This window comes from Podarcis erhardii, assembly GCF_964252035.2.
Source record: "Podarcis erhardii genome assembly, chromosome: 3".
Lineage (NCBI taxonomy): Eukaryota > Metazoa > Chordata > Lepidosauria > Squamata > Lacertidae > Podarcis > Podarcis erhardii.
In genome coordinates, this window is record NC_138507.1 from 1,214,350 (window position 1) to 1,239,446 (window position 25,097).

Below are 25,097 nucleotides of genomic sequence, written 5' to 3' on the forward strand. Positions count from 1 at the left end.
GTAGAGCTGTGTTTTTCAAGCTATTACCAAGGGTACTGATCAACAATCCCCTCAAAAGAGAACTTTCTCTCCACTTAAAATCTTCTCGTATAGAATTTTTTGTTACATTTAGATTATGAAAACATGCATCTATATTCCTCGTATACAAAAATGAAGGGGCATAAATATATAGCACCATCCTATAGACATCTATGTCTATGGGGAAAGATTTCCAGTTTTGCAGCTAGGTGTATAAATTTGGATTTTTAAAGAAACCCACAAACAAGAAGCCCACGTGACATTGGATTGTCTTTTCCCGTCTGAAAACAAACTGTATGGAGGGCTGGAAATAAGTGAAATGGAAAGAACTCTCACTAGGGATTCTGAAACACCCCCCCCCCAAAAAAAAGTTGCACTCAACTTTCTATAGCTTCCAAATGAGAATATTATGGCAGTTAAAAAGGGCAGAACAAAAGAGAACCATAATAGCCATCACCTCAATACAAATAATGAATATCAGTGGTAGCAATATGGTTGAATTATTTCCATATTGCAGTGTGGACTCTTTAAAGCATGGAAATATTTTGTTCTATGTTACAACTAGCTGAATTACATCTAAGGGGTCTGAATGTTTATGGAGGGAAAATCACATAACATATTAACAGCATATAATTTTATTGTGGAGTTTCAATAGCATGCATAATTTTACAGCACCTGTGAACAAGTCCGTGAAGCATAACTGCTTGAAATAACTTGCATTCTTTGGAATGTCTGCATACGTTCCCTATTTCCCATTATACAATATTAATTTAAGACATATCAGTGAGACCTCTATTGCTAAAAATACTCATAGCAGCATCTTTTAGAATATTTTTATTATTATGATTATGAAATCAAGTCATTGCACTTCATCATTTATTGCTGCAGCAAAAAAGGCCATTTAATAATTAACACGTCCGATTTAATTGATTGTCAGGTCCTATTCATCTGCTATGAGCTTCAAGGCAGACAAAACTGTCATACAACAACTGATAATTAATACCATTTTGCCTTACACCCTGAATTTTATGTGAAGACCACATAAAAGAACTTTTTTCCAGTAGACTCACTTCTTGTTCTGCACAAGAATAAAACTTCAACAAGCTGGGATCAGAGAGGAGCTATTTCATTGCCCATTTATCTGAGACAGCACAGACTAGTATTTGTGATGCAGCTGAACTACCGCCAGGTTGTAAGGACTAGAGGCAAGGGCCCCTCGCCCAGGGCCACGCAAAACGGGTTGGGGGCCCAAACCAGACAGGACAAATGTAGGCCCCATTTCTACACCTATCTATTTTTATCTGCATTCATCTCTTCTGAATCTTTTTAAAATATATTTTGTGCCCTTGACTTTCTTTACAATACCAATTATCTTGACCCAAGGGTCCTCCTTTGCCTCTGCCAGTGGGGCTCAGAGGGCATCCCTTCAAAATCGGATGCCCCAACCAACTGGCCCCTCTTCTGTTCTGGCCGGCCCTCACCCCAAGTCCGGCAGGCATCTGTGCTTCCACCAAAAGTTCTGTTTGTGGGGAAATACTTCTCCAAGAAAGAACATAAGGATAAGGTGTTTTGCCTCCTACAAATTGGGCTTCTGTTGTTTCTGTTCCCCTTTTTTCTTTTTTAAAAAACCTTTTAGCACCTCATGGTAGTTTTCTGCAAAAACCCAACAGAAATGGAGAGAAACTGTTCCTCTTTTCTTTTCCACAGAGGGTATTTTTTTTGAGAGGCAGTAAAGAAATGCTACTCCTAAAAATTCTTGAAAAGCCTTTTTTATGGCAAAGGAAAGCAGCTGCTGTTTGGCAGGAGACAGCAGGAGAGTGTGGCTGGTGTTTCTAAAAAGGCCCAACTTGCAGTGCAAACAAAATCACCTCCCTTTTCATTCATGGAGAATAGAGAAGAAAGGAGTGGCAGTTTCAGTCCGGCAAACTGCACTTTTGTAGAAAGCTCCAGGAGCAAAGTACTCCTGTAAAAATCCCAATGGAAAGGGAAGAAATGGCCCCTTCTTTTTTACATGAACCAGGGCGGTGGAAGAGACGGCTTCTTGCTCCCCCTTTGGGCTTTTCAAGGCTGCAGCAAAAGCACAACCTGTAGGATGGCAGTCACCTGTCTCCTCCGCTTTTCCTTGAGCTTCTGCAGCAGCAACGGCAGGAAGGTGCCGTTTGAACCTTCTGCAGAAAGTCCCAACTCTGGGGCAGACGCCCTCCTCCCCACGTCCTCTGCACATGCCAGGAGACTCAGTGGGAGGAGGAATCAATGGCAACACAAGTCACAGGTCTGGCTAGTAAGACAAGACAAAAGTTGTTGACCAAGAAAAAATATGAATTAGTATCAGATTAGATTTCCTAGATCTGCCTTTCTTAACCATGGGTCCCCAGATGTTGTTGGACTACAACTGCCATCATCCATAGCCAGCAGCAGTCAGGGATGATGTGAGTCCGGCAATATTTGGGAACTCAAGGTTAAGAAAGGCTGCACTAGACTGATGGTTTGACTAGTAAGTTAGCAAGTGTGAAAAATGGCAACAAACAAAAAAACACATTAACAACTGATTCATTAGGTGTTTGTCATTAGTTAAGCACCAATATGGTAACCAAACAGGCATTTTGTTTTTAGACACCCATTTCCATTCCTACATTTTCATAGAATCATAGAGTTGGAAGAGACCACAAGGGCCATCGAGTCCAACCCCCTGCCAAGCATTTTAATCCACTAATTCACAAGTGATATACCTGCAAGTAGAAATTCAGATTTCTGCACTTGCTAACAATTAATAATTGCTGGTATTCTTATACAACTATGACAAAATACTTATGCCATCCAAGTTTTGTTTAATTAAAGGAGAGCAGATGAACATGAAAACTACTGACACGGGAAAAGTTAAGATTTCACATTATTTTAATTTGGTTAACTAAAAACCACTCTGGAAATATTGCCTTTTTATACTCTTTTAGAAAAGAAATGAAGGAGAAACAAGAGACAGAATGGGTTTTGTATTTTTAGCATTGGCTTGAATGCAACGTGGAGCCTTTTTAGTTTTCCTCCTTTGTAGGAAGAATTGGGGAGGGGCAAAATGACTCCAAAAAGAAGTTTTTTCTTCCAAACAAAATCAACTCCTTTCATTTAGGAGCACATTGCAGTACTATGATGTACACAAGAACCCAGTCTCTACAAATCCTCTTGTGCCTTAGTGTAGGTAGCAGCAGCCCCGGCAAGATTGCATGTCGTCAACAGGTGGGTAGCTCTAAACACTTCACTGTCACATGAAGATTTTAATAATGCTATTATGATTAGTGCTAAAAATCTGTATGAAGCTGTAAGATACTGTAGTGTTAGAATAAAATTTATGAAAGTGAAGAATTGCTTAGCATGCCATGTGCTGCAATATTTAGGCACAACAGGGTGAATTACAAGACCATTTCAACCTTATGCCCACATTCCTTGTGGAAATTAAGCATTGACCTGGGTGTGGGGGTTTGTGTGGGGTCCAACCCCAAGTCCCTTTCATGACTCCTATAGTGCAAGTGACAGAATATTCTTCTCAAACTATTAAGCAGTTGTGACTTTTCTGCTCCATAGCAAGAACAAACTCCCAGCATCATCCTGAACTATAAAAACAGCATATTATTAATACTCTCACTGCAGACAGGCACAACAGTGTAACCCTGGGTAGAAATGAAAAAAAATTATAAAAAAAAAATAAAAAAAATACAAACATCATATTCCCTTTAGCATTGTGGGGAAAGTAGTGGCTATAATAAGTACAAGGGTAGACCAGGTGCCTCCCTAGAGGCTCCTTTACAGAGTTTCTTTGCAAAGATATACTGCCTTATATATATAGTACAAATCTCTTAAAAATTAGACTATAGATGCTCAATAAAAATCTAATAAGAACCCCTCTTTTTATACAGATTCAGTAGTATTTTCAAGCAAACCAATGAAATAAAGGTCTGCGATTCCAGCACAGTAAGAAATAAGGCCCCTCCTATATTGATAAGAAACAAAAAAGCGGTTCATTTTCTTCTCTTAGCTCACTAAATAGAAGATTATATTCATTTATCCTTTTTTTATGGAATGCTGCCCATTCATTGGTTTGAAGTAAAAAAAGAAAAGTCAAGTTAGCTTCATTTGTATTTTGACTCTGAAATCCTGGCAAGGTCTATGGCTCTTTCATGTCGTTATGACAGCTTTCTTCAGCTTCTCTATTTCCACCTGTGGATGAGACACATTAAAACTTTTAATACAGAAATGAATAACTTTGTCTATATTTTCCAGTAATGCTTAAATAACGTGCTACAACATCTTTGGTAGGAAAGCTGATCACCAGAGCCAGGATGGGGGAGCCTGTGCCCCCTCCCCAGATGTGGTCAGACTTCCATCTGCCCCAGGCAGCCTGGCCATCGGTCAGGGAGGAGGGGAGTTGCAGGCCAACATCATCAGGCGCCCACAAGTTCTGTATCTTCTATTGTAGGGCTAGTGAAAAGCTTAAGAATTTCAATTGTATTCATTGAGCCATCCAGCCTATGAAACATCTTTGTGAAATTAATGTGCATCTAACCTGAGTTAGGTTTTGTACCATAAAACACTCCAGCAGATAAACATATTTGCTCACAACTGAATGCATTGAATACAAATGTGTATTGAAACTGTGGTTTAAAAAATAATAATTCTAAAGCTTTTCACTAGCACAAATGATAATAATTTCATGTTATTCATTATCTGCTTCTAGACTAATTGCAACTGAGGCTACTTAAGCTTAAGGTGTGATTCATAAAGAAACATGGCAGAAGCATGGGCTCATCCCCTCAATATTTTGGGACCTAGCATTGTTGGTAGAGCATGAGACTCAATCACGGGATCGTGGGTTCAAGCCCCCACTTTAGGCAAGATTCCTGCCTTGCAGGAGGTACTAGATGAGCCTCATGGCCCCTTCCAATTCTACAATTCTATGAAAAAACTGTTCCTTAATACAAACCTACATCCAAGTGATACAGCATAAAATTATGATTTAGTCATGAACAGCTGCTAAACAATCTTAAATGAGGCATATACTGTATTTTTCACTCTATAAGACGCACCAGACCACAAGACGCACCTAGATTTTGGAGGAGGAAAACAAGAAAAAAAAATTCTGAATCTCAGAAGCCAGAACAGCAAGAGGGATCGCTGCGCAGTGAAAGCAGCAATCCCTCTTGCTGTTCTGGCTTCTGTGATAGCTGCGCAGCCTGCATTCATTCCATAAGATGCACACACATTTCTCCTTACTTTTTAGGAGGGAAAAGGTGAGTTTTATAGAGCAAAAAATACGGGATACACCCAGTTTTCTAGAAAAGGTTTTAGCCATTTTGAATGCCCCCCTTCCTGCTCTCAAAACAACACTCGTGGAAATGGCAACACCTGGATTTCAACCTAAGGACTGGGAGATATCTCAGGAAAAACAATGCTCCAATATTGTTCCCCCAAGTTTCCTATCCAGTCTAGTGTCTCTACTTTGTATTTGGGGGAATTCTTCTCCCCATCAGCAAAACAATAAAGTCAATGTGTGAAGCATTTTTTAGTGGCAGAGTTGAATTTAGGACAGAGTGAGCCATGCAGTCACACTGGGCATGTAGCCAAGGAGGGCATCTGCTCAAGGCCCAGTAAGTGCTTGCCTGTCTTTGGGAAGGAGGTGTGAGGACTCTGAGAGGGCCCTAGAGTCCTCTTGCTTCCTGTCTTTGGGAAGGAGGTAAATGGCTCTAGGACTCTGCCAGAGCCCCACACCTCCTTCCCAAAGCCTGGCTCTGCAAGGGCAGTGGGGAGCACATCAAATGGTCTTGCACAGGGCAGCATATTGCCACGGTCCACCCCTCCCATCCCAATAGGGGCTGCTTTATTAAACAATAGCCCCTCATTCAACTTCTAAAAATAATGAAATTATGAAAAACAAAGCCTCCTACTGCTTCAAATAACTTATTCAAACATATTACCTCTAGGCTACTTCGCATCTGCTTCTCTTTCTCCAACTCCCTTTTCAGTTTTTCCAGTTCCTTCCTTTAAAAGTTAAAGGCAAACCTAGTTAAATTTTGCCATGTGAAATTTTCCTTCTTTTTGAGGTTGAAGAAACATGATAGTATATAAACTATGCCCAGACTCAAAGCAGAAAGAACGGCCACAGAGGAAAGTTGCGCAAGTGCTTTGCCTCCAGAATTACACAGCTGGTTTAAATCCATCTCATTCATATTGCTTTATATAGTTCCTAAACAATCGTGCAAAATCTGACCACTAAACTATGTTAATTTGCAACTAAAGAACATTACTGACACTCATTTCATTTTTATAACTGGGCCTTGCACCATAAACATTTTGACTGCTCCCTCCCCTTTTTTTTACCACTAGAGGGAATGTCTTTAAAATATTACCCTACAGGGTTTCTCATACAAGTAGCACCCATGACAGCTTGTTAGTCAAAAACAATCCTATATATGTTTACACAGAAGTAAGTCCTGATGAATTCAAGGGGGCTTTCTCCCAGGTAAGAGGGTAAGGGATTGCAGCCAAAGTGTGGGAATACCGGAGCTGGCACACTGGAGAACGGCTTGTCTTCTTTCTGAGGCTGCCCCTTCCTGCTTTCCTCTGTCTTGGCTCAGACCCACCCTCAGAAAAACAAAGAAAGAACTGCCACCACCAACCAATGAAACAAGAAACAAGGAAAACAACCCATGACTGATGGTTCGAAGGAAGGGCTGAGAGGTATGGAGCAGGCACCCTCTGGGAAGAGAGGGAACGTTCTTCTCTGAAGCCAAAATGACATGGACAAGAATTGACCAAATTTGGGCAACTAGAGGGCTGGCTCCGAAGATCAGAAAAGTGGAAATTTGTTCTAAAACTTGCTCCGACCATAATACTGTGAAGATGGAAATGAAACTAACACCAATTGGTTCCTTTAGATGGAGAATGAACGACACCTTGTTTAGGAATGAAGAAGTGACTAAGAAGGCCCAAAAAACTTTGAGAGACTATTTCGAGATAAATATGAACACCACTGTTGAAAAAAGAGTAATCTGGGACGCAAGCAAAGCGGTCATGAGAGGATTTTTGATACAACAGAATGCAATTAAGAAGAGAACCTTGAATGAAAAAAAAGATAAAATCCTGGAGAAAATAAAGGAAGGAGAGAAGAAACAGAGAGCAAAACCAAAATCACAGGAGATCCTGAAAGAGAGAAAGTTATATCAAGTACATTATATGAAAATGATGAATCAGGAAATAGAATGGAAGATCAAACAAATGAGACAAAAGACATTTGAATAGGCAAATAAGTGTGGAAAATTGTTGGCTTGGCAATTAAAAAAAGACAAAAACTTAACATTATTACGAATTTGGAAGTGGAAGGAAAGAGATCAGAAAGTGCTTCCAGAGGTATTTTAAACAACTATACACACAGGAGAAGCAGAAAGAAATGGACACTGATCGATTTCTGAAAATAAACGGACTACAGAAAATCTCTCAGGAAAATAAGTTAATGTTGAATTATAAAATAACGGATCAGGAAGTGGAAGGGGCCATACAGAACATGCAATTGGGTAAATCTCCAGGACCGGATGGTTTGACTTCAAGATACTACAGATCTTTGAAAGAATGGTTAATACAATCATTGAAGGAAATCTGTACTGAAATACTGGAAGGGAAAAAGGCACCAGAGTCGAGGAAGGAAGCTTATATTACACTTACACCGAAAATAGAGTCTGAGAAGACACAGCTTAAGAATTACCGCCCCATATCTTTGCTTAATGTGGATTATAAAATCTTTGCAGATATTTTGGCTAAAAGACTAAAAAAGGTGTTAGTAGAAGAAATTCATAAAGATCAAGCGGGCTTTCTCCCGGGCAGACATTTGTCTGACAATACGAGGAACATAATTAATATCTTAGAGAAATTACAAGTGAATATTAATACCAAAGCAGTTCTGATATTTGTGGACGCGGAGAAAACCTTCGACAATATTTCTTGGAGTTTCATGAAGAAAAACGTACAAGGGGTGAGGGTTGGTCAAGGGTTTGGAAATGGTATAGGTGCAATTTACTCAGAACAAAAGGCTAAATCAATTGTGAATAATGTAGTGACGGAAGAATTTAAGATAGAGAAAGGAACACGACAAGGTTGCCCAATCTCTCCATTACTTTTTATATCAGCCCTGGAGGTTCTTTTAAACATGATTAGAAGGGACCAATTGGTTAAAGGTATACAAGTCGGAGCTAAACAGTACAAATTGAAAGCATTTGCTGATGATTTGGTATTGACATTACAGGAGCCAGATTCTAGTACTAAAAGAGTACTGGAACTAATTCAAGAATTTGGTCAGGTAGCGGGTTTTAAGCTGAACAAAATGAAAACTAAGGTGTTAGAGAAAAACCTAACTGTGATTGAGAGAGAGAGGTTTCAGAAGGAGACAGAATTAAAACTGGTTAAGAAAGTGAAATACCTAGGGGTCAATATGACTTATTTAAGGATAACTATGAAAAATGTTGGATGGAAGTGAAAAAGGACTTAGAAATATGGTCAAATCTGAAGCTATCACTGCTAGGCCGAATTGCTGCGATAAAAATGAATGTACTGCCTAGGATGCTGTTTTTGTTTCAAACATTGCAAATTTTGGATAAAATGGATTGTTTCAAGAAGTGGCAGAGAGATATTTCTAGATTTGTCTGGCAGGCCAAGAAACCTCGAATAAAATTTAAGATACTAACTGATGCTAAAGAAAGAGGTGGATTTGCCCTGCCAGATCTTAAACTTTATTATGAATCAGCCGCTTTTTGCTGGCTGAGAGAATGGTTGCTTCTTGAAAACACTGACGTGCTGGATCTAGAAGGTTTTAACAATGTATTTGGGTGGCATGCATATTTGTGGTATGATAAGGTCAAAGCACATAAAGCGTTTAAAAATCATATTGTCAGAAAAGCACTGTTTAATGTCTGGATAAGATATAAGGACTTGCTTGAAAATAAAACCCCAAGGTGGTTGTCACCAATGGAAGCGAAGGCTCAGAAAAAGCTCAATATGGAGGCCAAATGGCCGAAATATTGGGAAATTCTGGAACAAGAGGGAGATAGATTAAAACTACAGAGTTTTGAAAAACTAAAAAATAGAGTGCGGGATTGGCTCCATTATTATCAAATAATGGAGGCATATAATCTGGACAAAAAAATTGGCTTCCAGGTGGAAAAATCAAAATTGGAAATAGAGCTGTTAGATCCCAAAAGTAAGAACTTGTCAATAATGTATAACTTGCTGTTGAAATGGAACACTCAGGATGAAACGGTGAAATCTGCTATGACTAAATGGGCACAAGATGTTGGACATAACATTATGATGGCTGACTAGGAACAGTTATGGACCACAGGTATGAAATCTACGGCATGTAATGCCCTAAGAGAGAATATAATGAAAATGATTTACAGGTGGTACATGACACCAGTCAAGCTTGCAAAAATTTACCATTTGCCCGATAATAAATGTTGGAAATGTAAAGAGACCGAAGGCACATTCTTTCACCTTTGGTGGACATGCCCAAGGATTAAGACTTTCTGGGAAATGATTTATAATGAAATGAAAAAGGTATTTAAATATACTTTTTTGAAGAAACCAGAGGCCTTTCTCCTGGGCATGGTCGGCCACTTGGTGCCAAAGAAGGATAGAACTTTCTTTATGTACGCCACAACAGCAGCAAGAATACTTATTGCAAAGTACTGGAAGACACAAGATCTACCCACCCGGGAAGAATGGCAGATGAAGGTGATGGACTACATGGAACTGGCGGAAATGACTGGCAGAATCCGAGACCAGGGAGAAGAGTCGGTGGAGGAAGATTGAAAGAAATTTAAAGATTATCTACAGAAACATTGTAAAATTAAGGAATGTTAGAAAGATGTTGGAATGAAGTTACATGGCTTTAGCAGAAATGTTATAAAGAATTAAGTATAATAGATTGTAATTGGATTAAAGGAAAAAATGTTAGAATTTGTTAAGTTAAATGATAGGACAGAAGTTTGAGGAAGATGGAAAGGATTTGCTGAAACAATTAATCGAAGTGGAATACAAAAAAAGGGAGGTGTGAGGAGGTCGCTGAAACAAGTAAAAGAAAGTTAATAACATTGAAAGTATAGGTTGTGTTTCTTTTTTCTTTTTTTAATTGCTTTTGTTTTATTTTTGTTATGTATATGTAATATTTTTGTTTTTGTATTGTATTGTATGGTTTTGTTATGTTTAATTCTTTTTCTTTTTCCTTTCTGTAACTTTCAATCTTTAATAAATATTTTTTAAAAAAAGAAAAAAGAGAGAGGTATGGAGAGGCTACAGCACGGTAGAATCACATCACATGCAGGAGTTTTGTTCCAGAGGCAGTGCAAAAATGCTTAACGCCAAACTTCTTGGCTGCTGGCTGGCAAGCAGGGGCAGCCCTGTGTGAATGTCCTACTGGTTTCTCCACTGCCTTCCCTCAGTTCTCCACAACTGCTTTCCCTGTTCCCTGGGTTGTTGAGGCAAGGAGGAGAGAGTGCCGATAGGCAACCTGGCTCCCTTGGAGAGACACTGAGACAGAAGGGAAGCAAACCCTGAGAAATGCAGGCAGAAGAAGAGGGCAGAAACAGGTCTGCAATGGAGCTGCACCTTCGGCCTGCATCCCTGTCTTCCTGCCACTCCTCTGCTGCAACCATTGCTTGGAAGGCCACCACAGGAACCAATCACCCCACCACTGCTTCTCTGCTGGCTGTCCCAGCCATGGGAGCCAGACTCTGTCCTCCTCACTGTGACACCCCAGAGGGGAGGGGAGGGGAGGGTGCAGAGTGGCACCCGGCTTCCTCGGCTGAAACAGTGGGAAGCAGCAAGACAAAAAGGGAGCTGGAGGGAGACCCAGGCAGAAGCTGCACTTCCATTCCAGGCTTTTACTTCTGCCTGGAGATCAGCTCGAGCCCAGGAAGTTAAGACTGAATTTGAACAAGTTCAATGCATGTGCGATGTGACTCCACTGCAGTATAGTTTCCTCAAGTCTCAGGGTATCATCTGAAGGCACATGAGACCCACACCTTAAAGCTAAGGACACCTGGGTCTGCTCAGCGTCTCGATGGAGAACCTTAGAAAAGGCCTGCTCCGTTGCAATCCATAAGGGAGCACAGGTGGAACATTGGGAGGTATTTAAATGGAATGAACAAATAAATGAATAAAATGCTGGCTAGATAAAAGCTGAAGCCTAGCAGGCTAGTGCTTAAATCTTGGGTGGTCATATCCACACACACATCCCAATTTGTCCATTTTATTAAAAAAATGCAAGATAGATTCTTTTTTAAAACAAACAAGCAAACAAACAAACAAAACCTTACTGCCCCTGCTGATCCCCACTTGATGCCAACCCACTCCCCACCCTGCCTTTAAGACATCATATAATATTAATACAGGAGGCTATGCTAAAATCCTTGCACAAAAGAGCCATGACATAAATCTGCTGTATCTTTCATCTACAAATCCAGTGAAATTAGCACTTACCCATGTTCTTTCTTTAGTGTTTCTACGACAGCTAGCAGGTCAAAAACCTGTGACCTGAGGTCTTCCAGAGAAGGCTTCTCCCTTTCATCTATTTCCTGTTTAAGTTTCATTTCCCCAGTAACAGCACCGAGTACAAAAGAATTTGGTCTGGGTGATGAAGAAAGAAGTGGCTGAGCAAATAGAGATGGCTGAAATAAGAAGGAAGTCATCTAATAAGTAAATGTACACTATGCAAATAATGCAAGCTGTCAAAATTGTATATTGAAGGACAAGCAAAGTCTGCTTAATTGCTGCTGACCCCCACCCCTGCAAAGAAGGGAAGCTTGAAATACTTCCAGTGACCCCTGGGAAGACGGCTGGCGGTGGCAGGGGAGGCTCTCCTGCGGCCCTTAGAAGCCGAGGGACTCCCTCCCATCAGCCCCTGACAGCCTGCACAATAACCAAGGGGGGTGGAAGTGGAAATGCAGCAACATTTGGAGGGCCACAGACTCACTCCTGCCACTCGACAGTGGCTTAAAAAGCTGTTGCTTGTATTTCCCACACAGTGGAAAGCCAGGCTTATTTCAGTGTTTCTTAAAACTCTGTCCATCTGACAAAGAGCATCTCCACAAAAGCAACGTATCAGTTATGACCCTCATTACCTTTCCCAAGCAATCTTCTAAGCAAGTTTTAAAAATGTATGTTGCTAACAAAGTTAGTGCTAATACTCTGAGGAAATTTTACTTAGAACAGCAGAGAATACGTTCAGCTAAAGTGACGTTTTCCATGAGCCACTCAAAATAAATGTATAGCCCTTTTCTGGATAGAATCAATCATCACATGAGTGGATACAACAAAATTATGACCTGCTATTATTAGATTTCTTATCACAACTAACTTAAGCCATCTCAGTTCTGTACCTTTTTAACTTCGGGTGGCTTTACTTTGGCACTTTCTTCCTCCTCTTTATGCTCCTTCCCACTTTTCTCTATGCCTAAATTCTGAGTAGTCTAGAGGAAAAAAGAAAAGGGAAAAATCTGCATTCTGTGTGAAGCAAACCCACCTATTTTAAAAGCTAAAAGCACACATTTCCATCTATTACTCCTATTTGTAATATGCACCTAGTACATTCATTCATACATACATTAGACTTGTAAGTGAAAGAATTATGAAACCTGACATTTCTATGTATTATTATTATTATTATTATTATTACCTATTATTGATTAAATTTATGGTATACCCCCCAATACACAGAAGAGACAGTTCCCTGTACTCACAGAATTACTGCCGTTGAAGCGAGTGGGAAGCCTCCTGCCAGGCATCTTTGGCCGATTAGCAGTGGGATGTGATAAATTATCTGAGGTAGCTATTATATGATCAAAACTTGAAATTTCTGGAAAAGATTTGAAAACAGAGGTCACAATTAAAGCTCAGAAAACAATCTTAGAGGAGAAGTATAAAATGTTGTCAAAATATATGACAAAAACCATCAACACAATATGACAGCTGGGACAGCTCGGTCGGTAGAGCTGGAGACTCTGAAGCTCCACGATGGGCATTGCAGGCAAGTGGACTAGATGACCCTCGTGGTCCCTTCCAACTCTACCCTTCTATGAATCTATGATTCTACCAATATCAGTGCAGAAAATAAAGATTAGAGTGGCAATTAATATGCTAAAAGAGGACTCCATATTAAAAATAAAGGTGACAATGAAAATTGGGAGCAAGACACAAAACTCAACTGACTCTGTAACTTTCTGATCTCTTTCTCAGAATAAGATTGCAATTAAACATTTAGAAAACCATATACAACTACAAGTGTTAAGTAAATGATTCTATGTGATTAAACAGCTATTCAGCCACTCAAGTCTCAACTTACTGTATCTGTAATGCAGCAACCTGAGTAACAAAAGGATGCATGAATGTATGTATATGAGCAGGGTTGCCAAGTTGTGAAAACTAAGCGCCTTGAGGAGTTCATTTGTGTAAAGCAGGGGTCAGCAAAGTTTTTGTGGCTTGGGCCGGTTCACGGTCCTGCAGACGCTGCGGTGGGCCGGAGTGTGTATGCGCGCATGCGCAAATGCTATTTCCAGTGCTCCTTCCGGCGCAGAGGAGGCGTGCGCAGCTTCCCATTGGCTGCAGGAGCTTCCTGCAGCCAATGCGAAGCGAGCCAGCATCGTGGAAGGCGGTCCCTGCTCTGCTCCGCACTGGTTTAGCCAACTGAGTGGGCGGCAGGGGTCCCCAAGTGGCAGCGAGGGTCCATGTGGCCCATGGGCCTTAGGTTGCCGACCTCAGGTGTAAAGTCTATGTGTTAACCTGCTGCAGTAAAAGCAAGCATCGTACTATGGCACAGCCTAACCCACACATTTATGTCATTAGCTTTCCTGAACAGAACATTTGTCCAGTTATACTTCTTCCTTTCTTTTTAAAGCTTACCTGCTTCTTTTAAGTTGTTTATTGCAACTGAATCTACCTCTACTGATTTTGGTCTCAGTGGTAACTGTTCAGAATCTAACTTTGGTTTTGTTGCTGGTTCAATTTCTGATTTTGGTCGCCAGGAAACAACATCCCCATTTGTCCTGTGTTTAAAAGATAAAATAATTTAACATTAGGTATTACAGGAAAATAGGGAAACAAAACCCCCCCAGCATAATTTTGACAATTTAAGGCTTATTTTTTGATACACATGTTCATAAAAATAGGCTCATGAATCTAGTTCTCCAAATCTTGGTTTGGAGGCTCAGGAGTGGATCTGCTCCCACCTGCTTCAGTCTCTCCTCTTGCGCATGGATTCTTCCCTTTCATCATCCTTCTAAAACATTCTCTCAAGGAGAATTACACACAGAATAATTTGAAACAGGTAAAACAACAACAGCTACTACTACTACTACAATTAAAGCAAGACTGAAACCCTAAGAAATGGATACTTGTGGTAAAGACCCATTTACCCAGCCTTTGGGACAAAAACATCTTCAAGTGCTTCTGGAAAGAGCAGCTGGCAGTTGCTTGTCATATCTTGACAGAAATGCTGTTCCACAGAACAGGGGCAACCACACTGTAAACCCTGCTGAGTTACTGCAGAGGGGGCTTGGGAGAGCTTAGAGCTTGCAGGAAAAGCTCTCCTACAGACTGCAGCGACCCACTGGGTAGATAAGGAATAAGGCAGTGTCTTCAGTAACTGCTAGTTATGACAGCCACCTACCTCCAGGATCAGAGGCTCCCGTCTCCAAATACTGGCCACTGGAGAACAGTGGAAGAGGGCAGTTGCCCTCCTGTTCTACCTGTGGGCTTCCTGTAGGCATGTGGTTGGGGTTGGACTAGATGATCCTTGGGGTCCCTTCCAACCCTACAATTCTGTGGCTTTCACATGTAAGGAAAGGGCATACTTACTTAGATATTGGTGGTTGCACAACTGGTTTATCTGGCCATTTTAAAGGCGAAATCCCAGATCTCAACGCATTATTTGCCTTGTTTGGCGGGATAGGCTTTTTGGGTGGTACTTGAGGAGCTGCTGGTTTAGATATTTTCTGATCCAAACTTGATTTTTCATCTGGCAAATAAAACAGAAATATCTGTCAGTAGTATTTGGGTGACTGGAAGAAAACGACCTTCTACAACTACCATTAGCTATTTCATAAGCTGACATCATACAAACAATGCAGTTACAATTTATTAGGAGCTTCTCCCAGATATAGGGTGTTCTGTCTGAGCAGAGGGCCCCCAAATGTGTAGCCCTGCTAGGAAGAATTCTGAACAAGGCTGGCTGTGAAAGAAGTAGAGAAAGCCAAAACTGGATTAAGGCCTAAAGCAACAAACTACTCCCTTCTAGTCGGTATTCTCAGATCCAGAAAGTCCCATGGGGACTGAAGCTGGTGTCCAGAAAGTCAAGAGCTGAAAAAAGTTACACTTCTCAAACATCAACATTCATGAACATTATTAAGTTCTCTAAATCAGTAGGTGGGTCAACAAGAGCCCTAGGAAAGGAAGAGCCATCATTTCTAATGGACTCCTTGACTTTTAATCAAAAGATAAAGATGTGTACTGTAAGAATTTCAGAATGATCAGAACAATGAGGAAACTCTAATAGATATAAATAGTATCTATATAATACTTAATATAAATTATCAAGAACATTTTTTTTTTAAAAAAAACCCCACACTCATACAAAATATCCAACAAGAAATACTATGAACCACCAACTACAGGTACCTGGTAAAAAGTCAATTTCAGCTATGAGTCTCTCTCACGTTTATACAACTGATTGATGGCTTCTAACTTCTTAGGAAATGCTCTTTATCACTTTTCAGCTGGAATCAACAATAAGCCATAGTCCTTCCAAAATGGCTGTGTAATATGTACAATTCTTCAAACTTGCTGCATCACTCTTTATACTAAACTGTTTCCTAAAAATGTAATTCTCTCCATAATAATATGCTGCATAATATTAGAATTAGAAATACTAAAACAAGTTTCACATCCAACATACTTGTTATCAACTAGACCTCCATATAAAATGCAAACTGGCTGAAAACCAGTCTTAATTCCACAACCCTAAGGAAGAAAACTCACCCCAAATGTATCTCATTTTACATTAACTATAACATCCTTAAAATGGCATGGTCTCTATAACAGACATGGCTATTTATTTATGTCCTTTGCCTTTCCCCCTACTCCTGAGTCGGTTGGTGGGTGTCCTGCTGTCCCTGAGGAGAGCCGGGCAGCAGCAGAATCCTTGCCAAGGGGCTCCTTCCCTTCTAGGTTTGTGCTGAAACGGGTGAACATGGTTCATGACAGGCAACGTGCAACAGGCAGCAAGAAATGAGCTAAAGAAGAAGAAGCCATAATCTTTCTCTTATAATGCTTTATAGGCAATTTCTCTAAATTTCAAAAGCCTGAGTTTTGTAGTTCTAAAAGCTCTTGGGTCTCCCTAGCTGCTTTGGATGCTCACCTGCTAGGAAAGAACAAATCAATTTGCTAAGTGCCCAAAATAAGAGGGTGGAATCTTGTAACTTCTACACGCTGTTGAAATCTCTCCAAGGTTCAGTTTACAAGCTGGCTTGCAGAGCAAGAATAACCCATAGTTTCTTTGTTTGCATGAACATCAGACAATATATTGCCACCAAAAAATACATTTGAAGTACAGAGCCTGTGTGAAGGGGGAACATGCCAGCTGAAGGTTCTTAAGTGTTTGTTCACATAATGCTTTGATACTGTGTTTTCATAAGTCCACCATTTGTCAGTCTTGACATATGCGGAGCCCTGAATTACTATCCTGCCCTTCCTCCCAAAGGAGCCCAGCGTAACAAACAAAGCAGTAGAACACCACACCATGATGAAAAATAAAATAAGGAAAAACATTTAAAAATTGTACGAGCATCAAACAATAAAGACTACTGCATGCCCTTGTAGCTAATACTGTAATCCCACAGTTGCCAGGCTAAGTCTGGGGTCTGAAACAGAACTTGCCCCACCTTCTGGGAGCTACAGTCCAATGGAGCTAAGGTTGGTATGGCAAATACCAACTGTATCACCACAAAAAAGAGGCATCTATCTCGCCCCCCCCCCCGCGCTCTCTCTCTCTCTGCCCTATTCTAATGTTAGATGATTGACACGTGGGGGCGGTTTGCCCAAAACACATGGCAGGGCTTACTAGACCTGCAGACTCCCCACTGTTGCCCTAAAGGCTCACATCTTCTCTTATGGCTGGTTTTAGAATTGGCTTATTCCAGTTTTAGTAATTAACCTTTAATTGTACACCACTGTGAGCATTTTTTAACAGAGTGGCAGACTATAAATGTTTAAATAGAGTAGTGTAAAGTAATTCCATAAAATTCTCAGACCTCTGTAGTACAAAGTCTCAATATAAAATAAACTTGGCATGCTATAAATTAAAATCCTACTTGATTGCATCTCCTTTGACTGATAGATAGCCCAGAATTCAATTAAGAACTTTATTCAAGAGAAGCATTAAAAGGGGGTGGGGGGGTGAGAGAAACAGTGAGCATGTGCCAGAAGAGGAAAATAAACTACACTGGATTACTGGTCTTCCTAGCTCTGAACTGGATAAACCAGCAGAGCAAACTTGTCCCGGTGTTGCTTCTGCAGTTGGCAGGCCCTTGAGATGGTTGACAGAGGAGTGACAGAGCATAAAGACAGAATGGCATGTTTTACGAGGCCCTAGTGAGGGGGAAGCCCATGCAGGCGGTGGAAGCACCAAATGTTAAGAATTGGCAAAGATGCAGCGAAGGTTTCCCTGTCAGAGAGCCCTGTGGATGAAGAGGGAAGGTTTCTTGGGGAGTGTAGAGTAGTAGTCAGCTACAGAGAAATTGTCAGGCATGGCAGGTTCAGAGACCATTTAAATTTTTATTTTTTTATAAACTACTGTGTCAGTCATTTATTGTCTTGATGTGATCAGGGATCAAACTGGCCTTTACCTTTTTCTTCATTCTTAGGAAGAGGAAACTTCTTCTCTGCCATCAGAAACTCTGGCTTTAAACCTGAATGCAAAGCCAATAATTAACTTAGGAACTATGTTTTTCTCTTTTTTGGGGAGGGGGAGGGAGGAAGGGAGAATCAGAATCCTTATAGTTTTAAATTTATACAAAAATGGCAGGCAACACAAGAAAGTACAAGTATTTCAAAATGTGTTTACAGTCCTTGTAAAAAAAAAAATTGAAATAATTCCATGACATGGTCATGGAAAACCCTTTATGCTATTATATGCATTGCTACAAAGGGAACAGTAGGAAAATGTTGGATACATAACATTCAAGGTATCACACGAAAGCAACTCATGCAACACACTGGTGTTTATGCTTATGTACACATTGCGAGTTAAGAACTCATACAATCTCAGCCATAGCAAGATTTCCCCTATGATCTTTAATACTGGTCAACTGTGTTTAAGTACCGTATTTTTCGTCCTATAGGGCGCACCGGCCCATAGGACGCACCTCGTTTTTTTTGGGGGGGGGGGAATGAATAATAAAAAAATTATTTCCCCCCCCCCCCAGCCGTGGCTGCCGCCCCAAGCCTTGCGCACACCTGCCCGAAGCATGGGGCACCCTCTGGAGGGCTCTGCGTGCTTCGGGCTGCAGGCTGCCGCCCCAAGCCTCGCGCGCCCGACGGGAGGTCCAGCCGGGTGCGCAAGGCTTGCGGACACTCGCCCGAAGCACGGGGAGCCCTCTAGAGGGATCCGTGTGCTTCGGGCGGCAAGCTGCCGCCCCAAGCCTCGCGCACCCAGCGGGACCTCCCTCCGGGCGCGCAAGGCTTGCGGACACTCGCCCGAAGCACAGGGAGCCCTCCGGAGGGCTCTGCATGCCTCGGGCGGCAGGCTGCCGCCCCAAGCCTTGCGCGCCCGGCGGGAGGTCCCGCCGGGCGCGCAAGGCTTGCGGACACTCGCCGGGGCTGCAGGTTGCTGCCCGCAAACCTTGTGAGCCTGGCAGGAACTCCCGCCGGGCTTGCAAGGCTTGCGGATAGCTTCCTGAAGCCTGGAGAGCGAGAGGGGTTGGTGCGCACCGATGCCTCTCACTCTCCAGGCTTCAGCGAAAACCTGCATTCGCCCCATAGGACGCACACACATTTCCCCTTCATTTTTGGAGGGGAAAAAGTGCGTCCTATGGGGCGAAAAATACGGTATATTCTAATGTTGGACCACCTTGAGCACTATTTTAAACTAAAAGGCAGGGCTTTAAAAACAAACTTGTGTATCTCCAATAGAACAGTATACCAGCCAGCCCCAAATCAATTCTTCTTCTTTTAGTCAAAAGTTAAAGAGATAAAATCTTGGTTTGCATACCTGGACCTTTTGCAGGAGGTGGTGGCTTCTTTGGCTTCTGCAAAGGGGACATTATATCAATCACCACTGAAGGTCAATTATAATGCTGAATGCTATATGCTGACTTAGCCAATGGTCCCCAGGTGTATCCAGCAAGTCCATTTTCTTTGCTGTAGGTTAGCTGCACTTGGATTAAGGACACCTCTGGTTTACTGGATGTACCCAGGGACAAACTGTGCCATTACTAGTCTGTAAAATGCCACAGGTATTGTAAAATTTTCAAGAGTTGCATATATTTCTGTAACTTAAGTGCTATGACTAAAAAGTAATTTTAAAAGAAATTACAGTATTTTTCGCCCCATAGGGAGCATCTTGGTTTTTTTGGGGGGGGGAATAAAGAAATCCCCCCCCCCGGCGCGGGGCTGGGGCAGGGGAAGCCTGACCCCTCTCGCTCTCCAGGCTTCAGCGAAAGCCTGCACTCGCCCCATAGGACGCACACACATTTCCCCTTCATTTTTGGAGGGTAAAAAGTACGTCCTATAGGGCGAAAAATACGGTAATAATGAGGCCTAAAGAGTAAAAATGACTAATGAGCTAAATATGTTCAGTATTTGTTCTATTTCTGCCTTGAAGTAGGGGTACATGATTTCTATAAAATGATAGTGAGAACTTACAGGAAAATCTTTATCTGATTCATAAATCTGAACTGCGAAGTTGTCTGGAAAAACTCCTTCTTTTCCACCAAGCTCGCCTTTCCACCACCCAGCCTCTCCAGTATCCTAGAACAACAAACAGTTCTTTGTAAAAACAATTTTAAAAGTTGTAGAATATGTATTTTTTTCCAGAAAACACATAGTTTGGAGGAAAATATAATTTACTGCTCAGTTTTCAAAATAAATGCAACTTACACAATGAGAGCCCAGATTTTGTTTCTTTAAAACAGCAGCTGTTTAAAAAGCCTGAGCGACTAAGAAAGCCTAGCACCCACAGCCGGCCTTTCACTGCCAAGTCCGCTGTGTACCTGCCTCAACCTCATTTGGCTGAAACATACAAAGCAGGGACTCTGAGGTTCTAGAGGATCTAGAGGTTCAGGCAAGCATATACGGAGGAGAAGGCAATCTCCCAGGTAACCTGGTCCCAAGCCATTAAAGCGTAAACAACAGTACTTTAAGTTGGGCCCAGAAATAGGCCGGCAAAACAGGCTCAACCACCCTGTCTGTTAAAAACCTTGTGGTCCTATTCTGGACCAACAACAGCTTCCAGACCATTCTTGAAGGCAGTCCCACACTCTAAAGGAAATGTGATCATAGCGCCCAAGCTATTTCCATCTGGCTGTGGTTGCAGCTGGTATATTAGCGAGAAAAGCTGATAAAAAGATCTCTATCTACGAGAGGCCACTTGAGCCTCTAACAACAATGCTGGATCAATAAGCACCTCTAGACAGTGGACCTAATTCTTCAGGGGGAGTGCAAGCCCATCCAGAATGGGCTGAATACCATTCACCTGGGTGGATGACCCACCCACCAATAGTACCTCCATCTCTTTTGGATTGAATCTCAGTTTGTTCACCCTCATTCAGTCCTTTACGGCACCCAAGCACCGATTCAGGTCATCTACCACCTCACCTGCATCTGATGAAAAAGAGAGATAAAGCTGGGTGTCATCCACATAGTGGTGACACCTCAGACCAAATCCCCAGATGACCTCTCCCAGAGGGTTAAGCAGCATGAGGGGCGGGGGGAGAACCAGATCCCCCAGGGCCCCATAACATAAAGGCCAAGGGCTCGATCAACGTTCCAACAGCACCACCTTCTGCAATTAGCCATACAAGCAGAAGTGGAACCACAGCTAAGCAGTGCCTCCTACTCCAAACCTCCAGAAGGATACCATGGCTAATGGTACTGAAAGTCACTGAGAGGTTCAAGAGAATCTACAGGGTCTTACTCCCCATCCCTCTCTTGGAAGAGGCCATCCCACAGGGCGTCCAAGGCAGTTTCTGTTCCAAACCTATACTAAAACTCAACTGAAATGATTCTAGAAAAAAAGTCTCATCCAGGAGTGACTGGAGGTGGCCAGTCACTTACTCAGGAAGGGAATGTTAGTCACTGGCATAGGATTGTTGACATCCTCTGGGTCCAGACTACATTTCTCCACGAGCAATTATCACTTCCTTTAAAGAAACTGGGGCTTCAGTAACTGATGCACAAGTTGTCATATGAGTGCATATTTATGCATATGCTTACAAGCATTTATGTGAATGCTTACATATGCATATCATGGCAAACAAGTCTAATAGATCAATTAATGAATGATCATCATCATCACCACCACAAGCTGTATGTCCAAGCAATCAAAAAATATATATTATAAAGGTTAATTATATAGGGAGGCTCCAATTCAGATGTACAGAAATCTTAATCATAAAGGTAAAGGTAAAGGTAAAGGTAAAGGTAAAGGTAAAGGTACCCCTGCCCGTACGGGCCAGTCTTGCCAGACTCTAGGGTTGTGCGCTCATCTCACTCTAAAGGCCGGGAGCCAGCGCTGTCCGCATACACTTCCGGGTCACGTGGCCAGCGTGACAAGCTGCATCTGGCGAGCCAGCGCAGCACACGGAACGCCGTTTACCTTCCCTCTAGTAAGCGGTCCCTATTTATCTACTTGCACCCGGGGGTGCTTTCAAACTGCTAGGTTGGCAGGCGCTGGGACCGAACGATGGGAGCGCACCCCGCCGCGGGGATTCGAACCGCCGACCATGCGATCGGCAAGTCCTAGGTGCTGAGGTTTTACCCGCAGCGCCACCCGCGTCTCTTATAAAACATATGAACCAAGAATAGTCCAATACTGAATATACTTATTTGTTAGTTTGTTAGTTTAAGCATTCAAAACTTAATTTTACTGGACAACATCCAAAAACCTTTGAAACTTCACTTTGGCATGCCTAGAACTAACAGAAAAGGAACATGGATGAATGTCTTACCTTGCTTATTATTTGAATAATATCACCTTCTTTAAAACTAAGTTCATCCTCATTAGTACCTTCATAGGCAAATGAGGTCTTGCAATATTCCTTAGCTGAAAAAAGAAGTATAAATATTATGCGTGCCCAGCGCACTCCTGTTGCATGAATGCCAGTGTTTAAAGCTCACCAGTAGGACATTGGGGAGATGGATGGCAACAAAATAGCTAGTAAAATATGCTGAATTTACAGTAATTGAACACAAATGTACTTTTAAAATCCAATATGTAATTGCCCAGAACAAGACCACTGCTTAACATTTAGCTGGCAACAATGTGTTGGTGGTTCCTCAGAACATCAGGGATGTGCCCACAAGACTAGTTAGATGGGCAAATAGCAGTGGGAGGGAGCAAGGATTGGTGAGCTGGAGTTGGCGGCGGGGGCGGCGGCGGCGGGGGGGGGGAGTCCACTGGTAGCAGAAGAGCAGCAAGTAAAATATAGTCAGCTGTGGCTTCAAATTCTGAGTCATAAAGAGAAAGAGAAGGATAGAGGAAGTGAGATAAAAGGATAAGAAAGAGAACAAGGAGGATATACAAAGATGCAACATGTGGATTTTATACACCGTATTTTTCGCTCTATAAGACGCACCAGACCACAAGACGCACCTAGTTTTTGGAGGAGGAAAACAAGAAAAAAATTATTCTGAACCCCAGAAGCCAGAACAGCAAGAGGGATCGCTGCGCAGCGAAAGCAGTGATCCCTCTTGCTGTTCTGGCTTCTGGGATAGCTGCGCAGCCTGCATTCGCTCCATAAGACGCACACACATTTCCCCTTACTTTTTAGGAGGGAAAAAGTGAGTCTTATAGAGCAAAAAATATGGTACCTACCATTTGCTTGCATACATTGTCTTGCAATATTCTCTGTCCTTGAAACCCTCATAAAGCAGAAATGTTGTGTTTGTGTGGGGGTATTTTTCTGTCACCCATAAGCTTTACTCCACCCCTGCCAAATTGGTATGGAGACCATGGCGTATGGGGCCCAAGAAGGTGGGCAGCTGTAGGGCTTTTTTTCAGTGGGAACTCACTGGAACTCAGTTCCGGCACCTCTCAGGTGGGCACCATTGTCATTCTAAGAGAACAAGGGAGTCCCAACACCTCTTTTTCTAGAAAAATAGCAGTGGGTGGCTGACAGATGGGGGATTAATATGGCAGCAGGAAAGCAGCGTCTTGAGGGAAGGGGTGACGGAAGAGGCAGAATGCTAAACTATAAGCCGAGAGAAGCCTCCCGCGATCAAGTGTGGCAGGCTAGGAGAAAGCCTCCCGCAGAGCCTGGGGTTGGAGGGGCTACATTATCATGCTGGTAGTAAAGGGACAGAGAGGTAGACTAACAGCCGGACAGGGAGCTATTCCTATTCATCCATCAAATGAGGAATTCGTGGAAGCGTTTGAGAAAAACACTGGCTTGCACAGCCTTAACAGCAAACCTTTCAATAATGGCTTCTATTTTAAAGATTTAACATGAAGATCACAAAACAATATGAAAATATAAAACAATACCTTTCTGTTTGCTTTCTGTTTCTGTTTTTGCTACCTCAGTTGCAATTTCTGTTTTCGTTGCACCAGGAAATTGGGTTACTTTTGGTCCAGATGGATGAGTAAATAATGGCTACACAAGAAATGTGAAGGTTAAAAACGGTCCCTAGGCAAGAGCCAAATATACTTGAATCTGCAATTAAAGCTCCTGCCCACATGATCAACAAGGTGTAGAACTAGCATTATAATGTAATACATATGGTAAGAATTTTATTCTTGTTTGGAAAATTATTACTTAAGTTTAGGAACAGTAGCAATGTTTCTGACTTGGAAACAGTCACCTGCCTACTAAAATGCTACTACAGTGGTACCTCTAGTTACCTACTTAATTTGTTCTGGAGGTCCGTTCTTAACCTGAAACTGTTCTTAACTAGAGACGTGCTTTCGCTAATGGGGCCTATTGCTGCCGCTGTGCCACTGGCACATGATTTTTGTTCTCATCCTGAGGCTAAGTTCTCTACTCGAGGTAACTCTTCCAGGTTAGTGTAGTTTGTAATCTGAAGCGTTTGTAACCTGAGGCGTTTGTAACTCAAGGTACCACTGTACAGGAATCAAAGCAGTGTTCCTTAAAGGTAATATGCAGACATTTACACAATTTGTACCTGCTTTCTGTGCCAAGCTATCTGGATTTGCATTTATATTTCTATGGCTGCTAGTTTAAGAATTAATCCTCTCCAAATGGAGCACACGAATGTGCTTCCTCCAGCTTGGTCTGTGTTCTAATGGTGCACTCTCTATCCTTAAGAGCTGCCAAGGTCTATGATGAGGCTTCAGCATTCCCAGAGGGAACAGCAGCATTGGCGAATGACAGGCGGCAGCACCAGAACCAAGGTAAGCGTCGCATATAGAGAATCATGCAGAACAGACAGCTCTCCATTCACTGTCAAATAGCAGAGCAGGAGCAACCTCTATACTACCAGAATGGGATGATGAAACACCCACAGGGGAGAGAGAGCAAACCTCAACTATGTGAGGGGGTCTTCTCAAGGCAGCTTTGCACCTACACTTACCACATCAGAAATCATACATACAAAAACTGCTTTACTACCAAGGAATTCTGGGCATATGGAAAGACTGCACTTTCTCTTTCAAAAGTAAGCCTGGCAGGTTACTGACCAATATACTTCCCGAGGTGAATCTGCCTATTGTGATACGTGTATAGAAGAGAAACAACAGCTTCTAATGTGGCAAGTGCCCACCCAAAACTGCCTTGAGAAAAGTACAGCTACAGCAGGAACTGATTTTATCCAAACGTGTT

The 25,097-nt window shown here is 42.1% G+C and overlaps 1 protein-coding gene across 3 annotated transcripts in view; it reads right to left on the bottom strand.

Annotated features, from left to right (window-relative positions):
- Positions 1-637: 637 nt before the first annotated feature.
- CD2AP (CD2 associated protein) overlaps positions 638-25,097 on the bottom strand; it is a 44,526-nt gene continuing 20,066 nt past the window's right edge. For all 3 annotated transcript variants that reach the window (XM_081855562.1, XM_081855561.1, XM_081855560.1), the window contains exons 7-18: positions 23,804-23,912; positions 22,269-22,363; positions 19,966-20,070; positions 19,313-19,349; positions 17,949-18,011; positions 14,905-15,064; positions 13,951-14,093; positions 12,792-12,907; positions 12,432-12,521; positions 11,533-11,720; positions 5,982-6,045; positions 638-4,227 (exon numbers count right to left, since the gene is read on the bottom strand). In XM_081855562.1, coding sequence (XP_081711688.1) covers positions 4,186-4,227; positions 5,982-6,045; positions 11,533-11,720; positions 12,432-12,521; positions 12,792-12,907; positions 13,951-14,093; positions 14,905-15,064; positions 17,949-18,011; positions 19,313-19,349; positions 19,966-20,070; positions 22,269-22,363; positions 23,804-23,912 — 1,212 coding nt within the window. In that variant the 3' untranslated portion in view covers positions 638-4,185. The remainder of the gene's footprint in view (positions 4,228-5,981; positions 6,046-11,532; positions 11,721-12,431; positions 12,522-12,791; positions 12,908-13,950; positions 14,094-14,904; positions 15,065-17,948; positions 18,012-19,312; positions 19,350-19,965; positions 20,071-22,268; positions 22,364-23,803; positions 23,913-25,097) is intronic.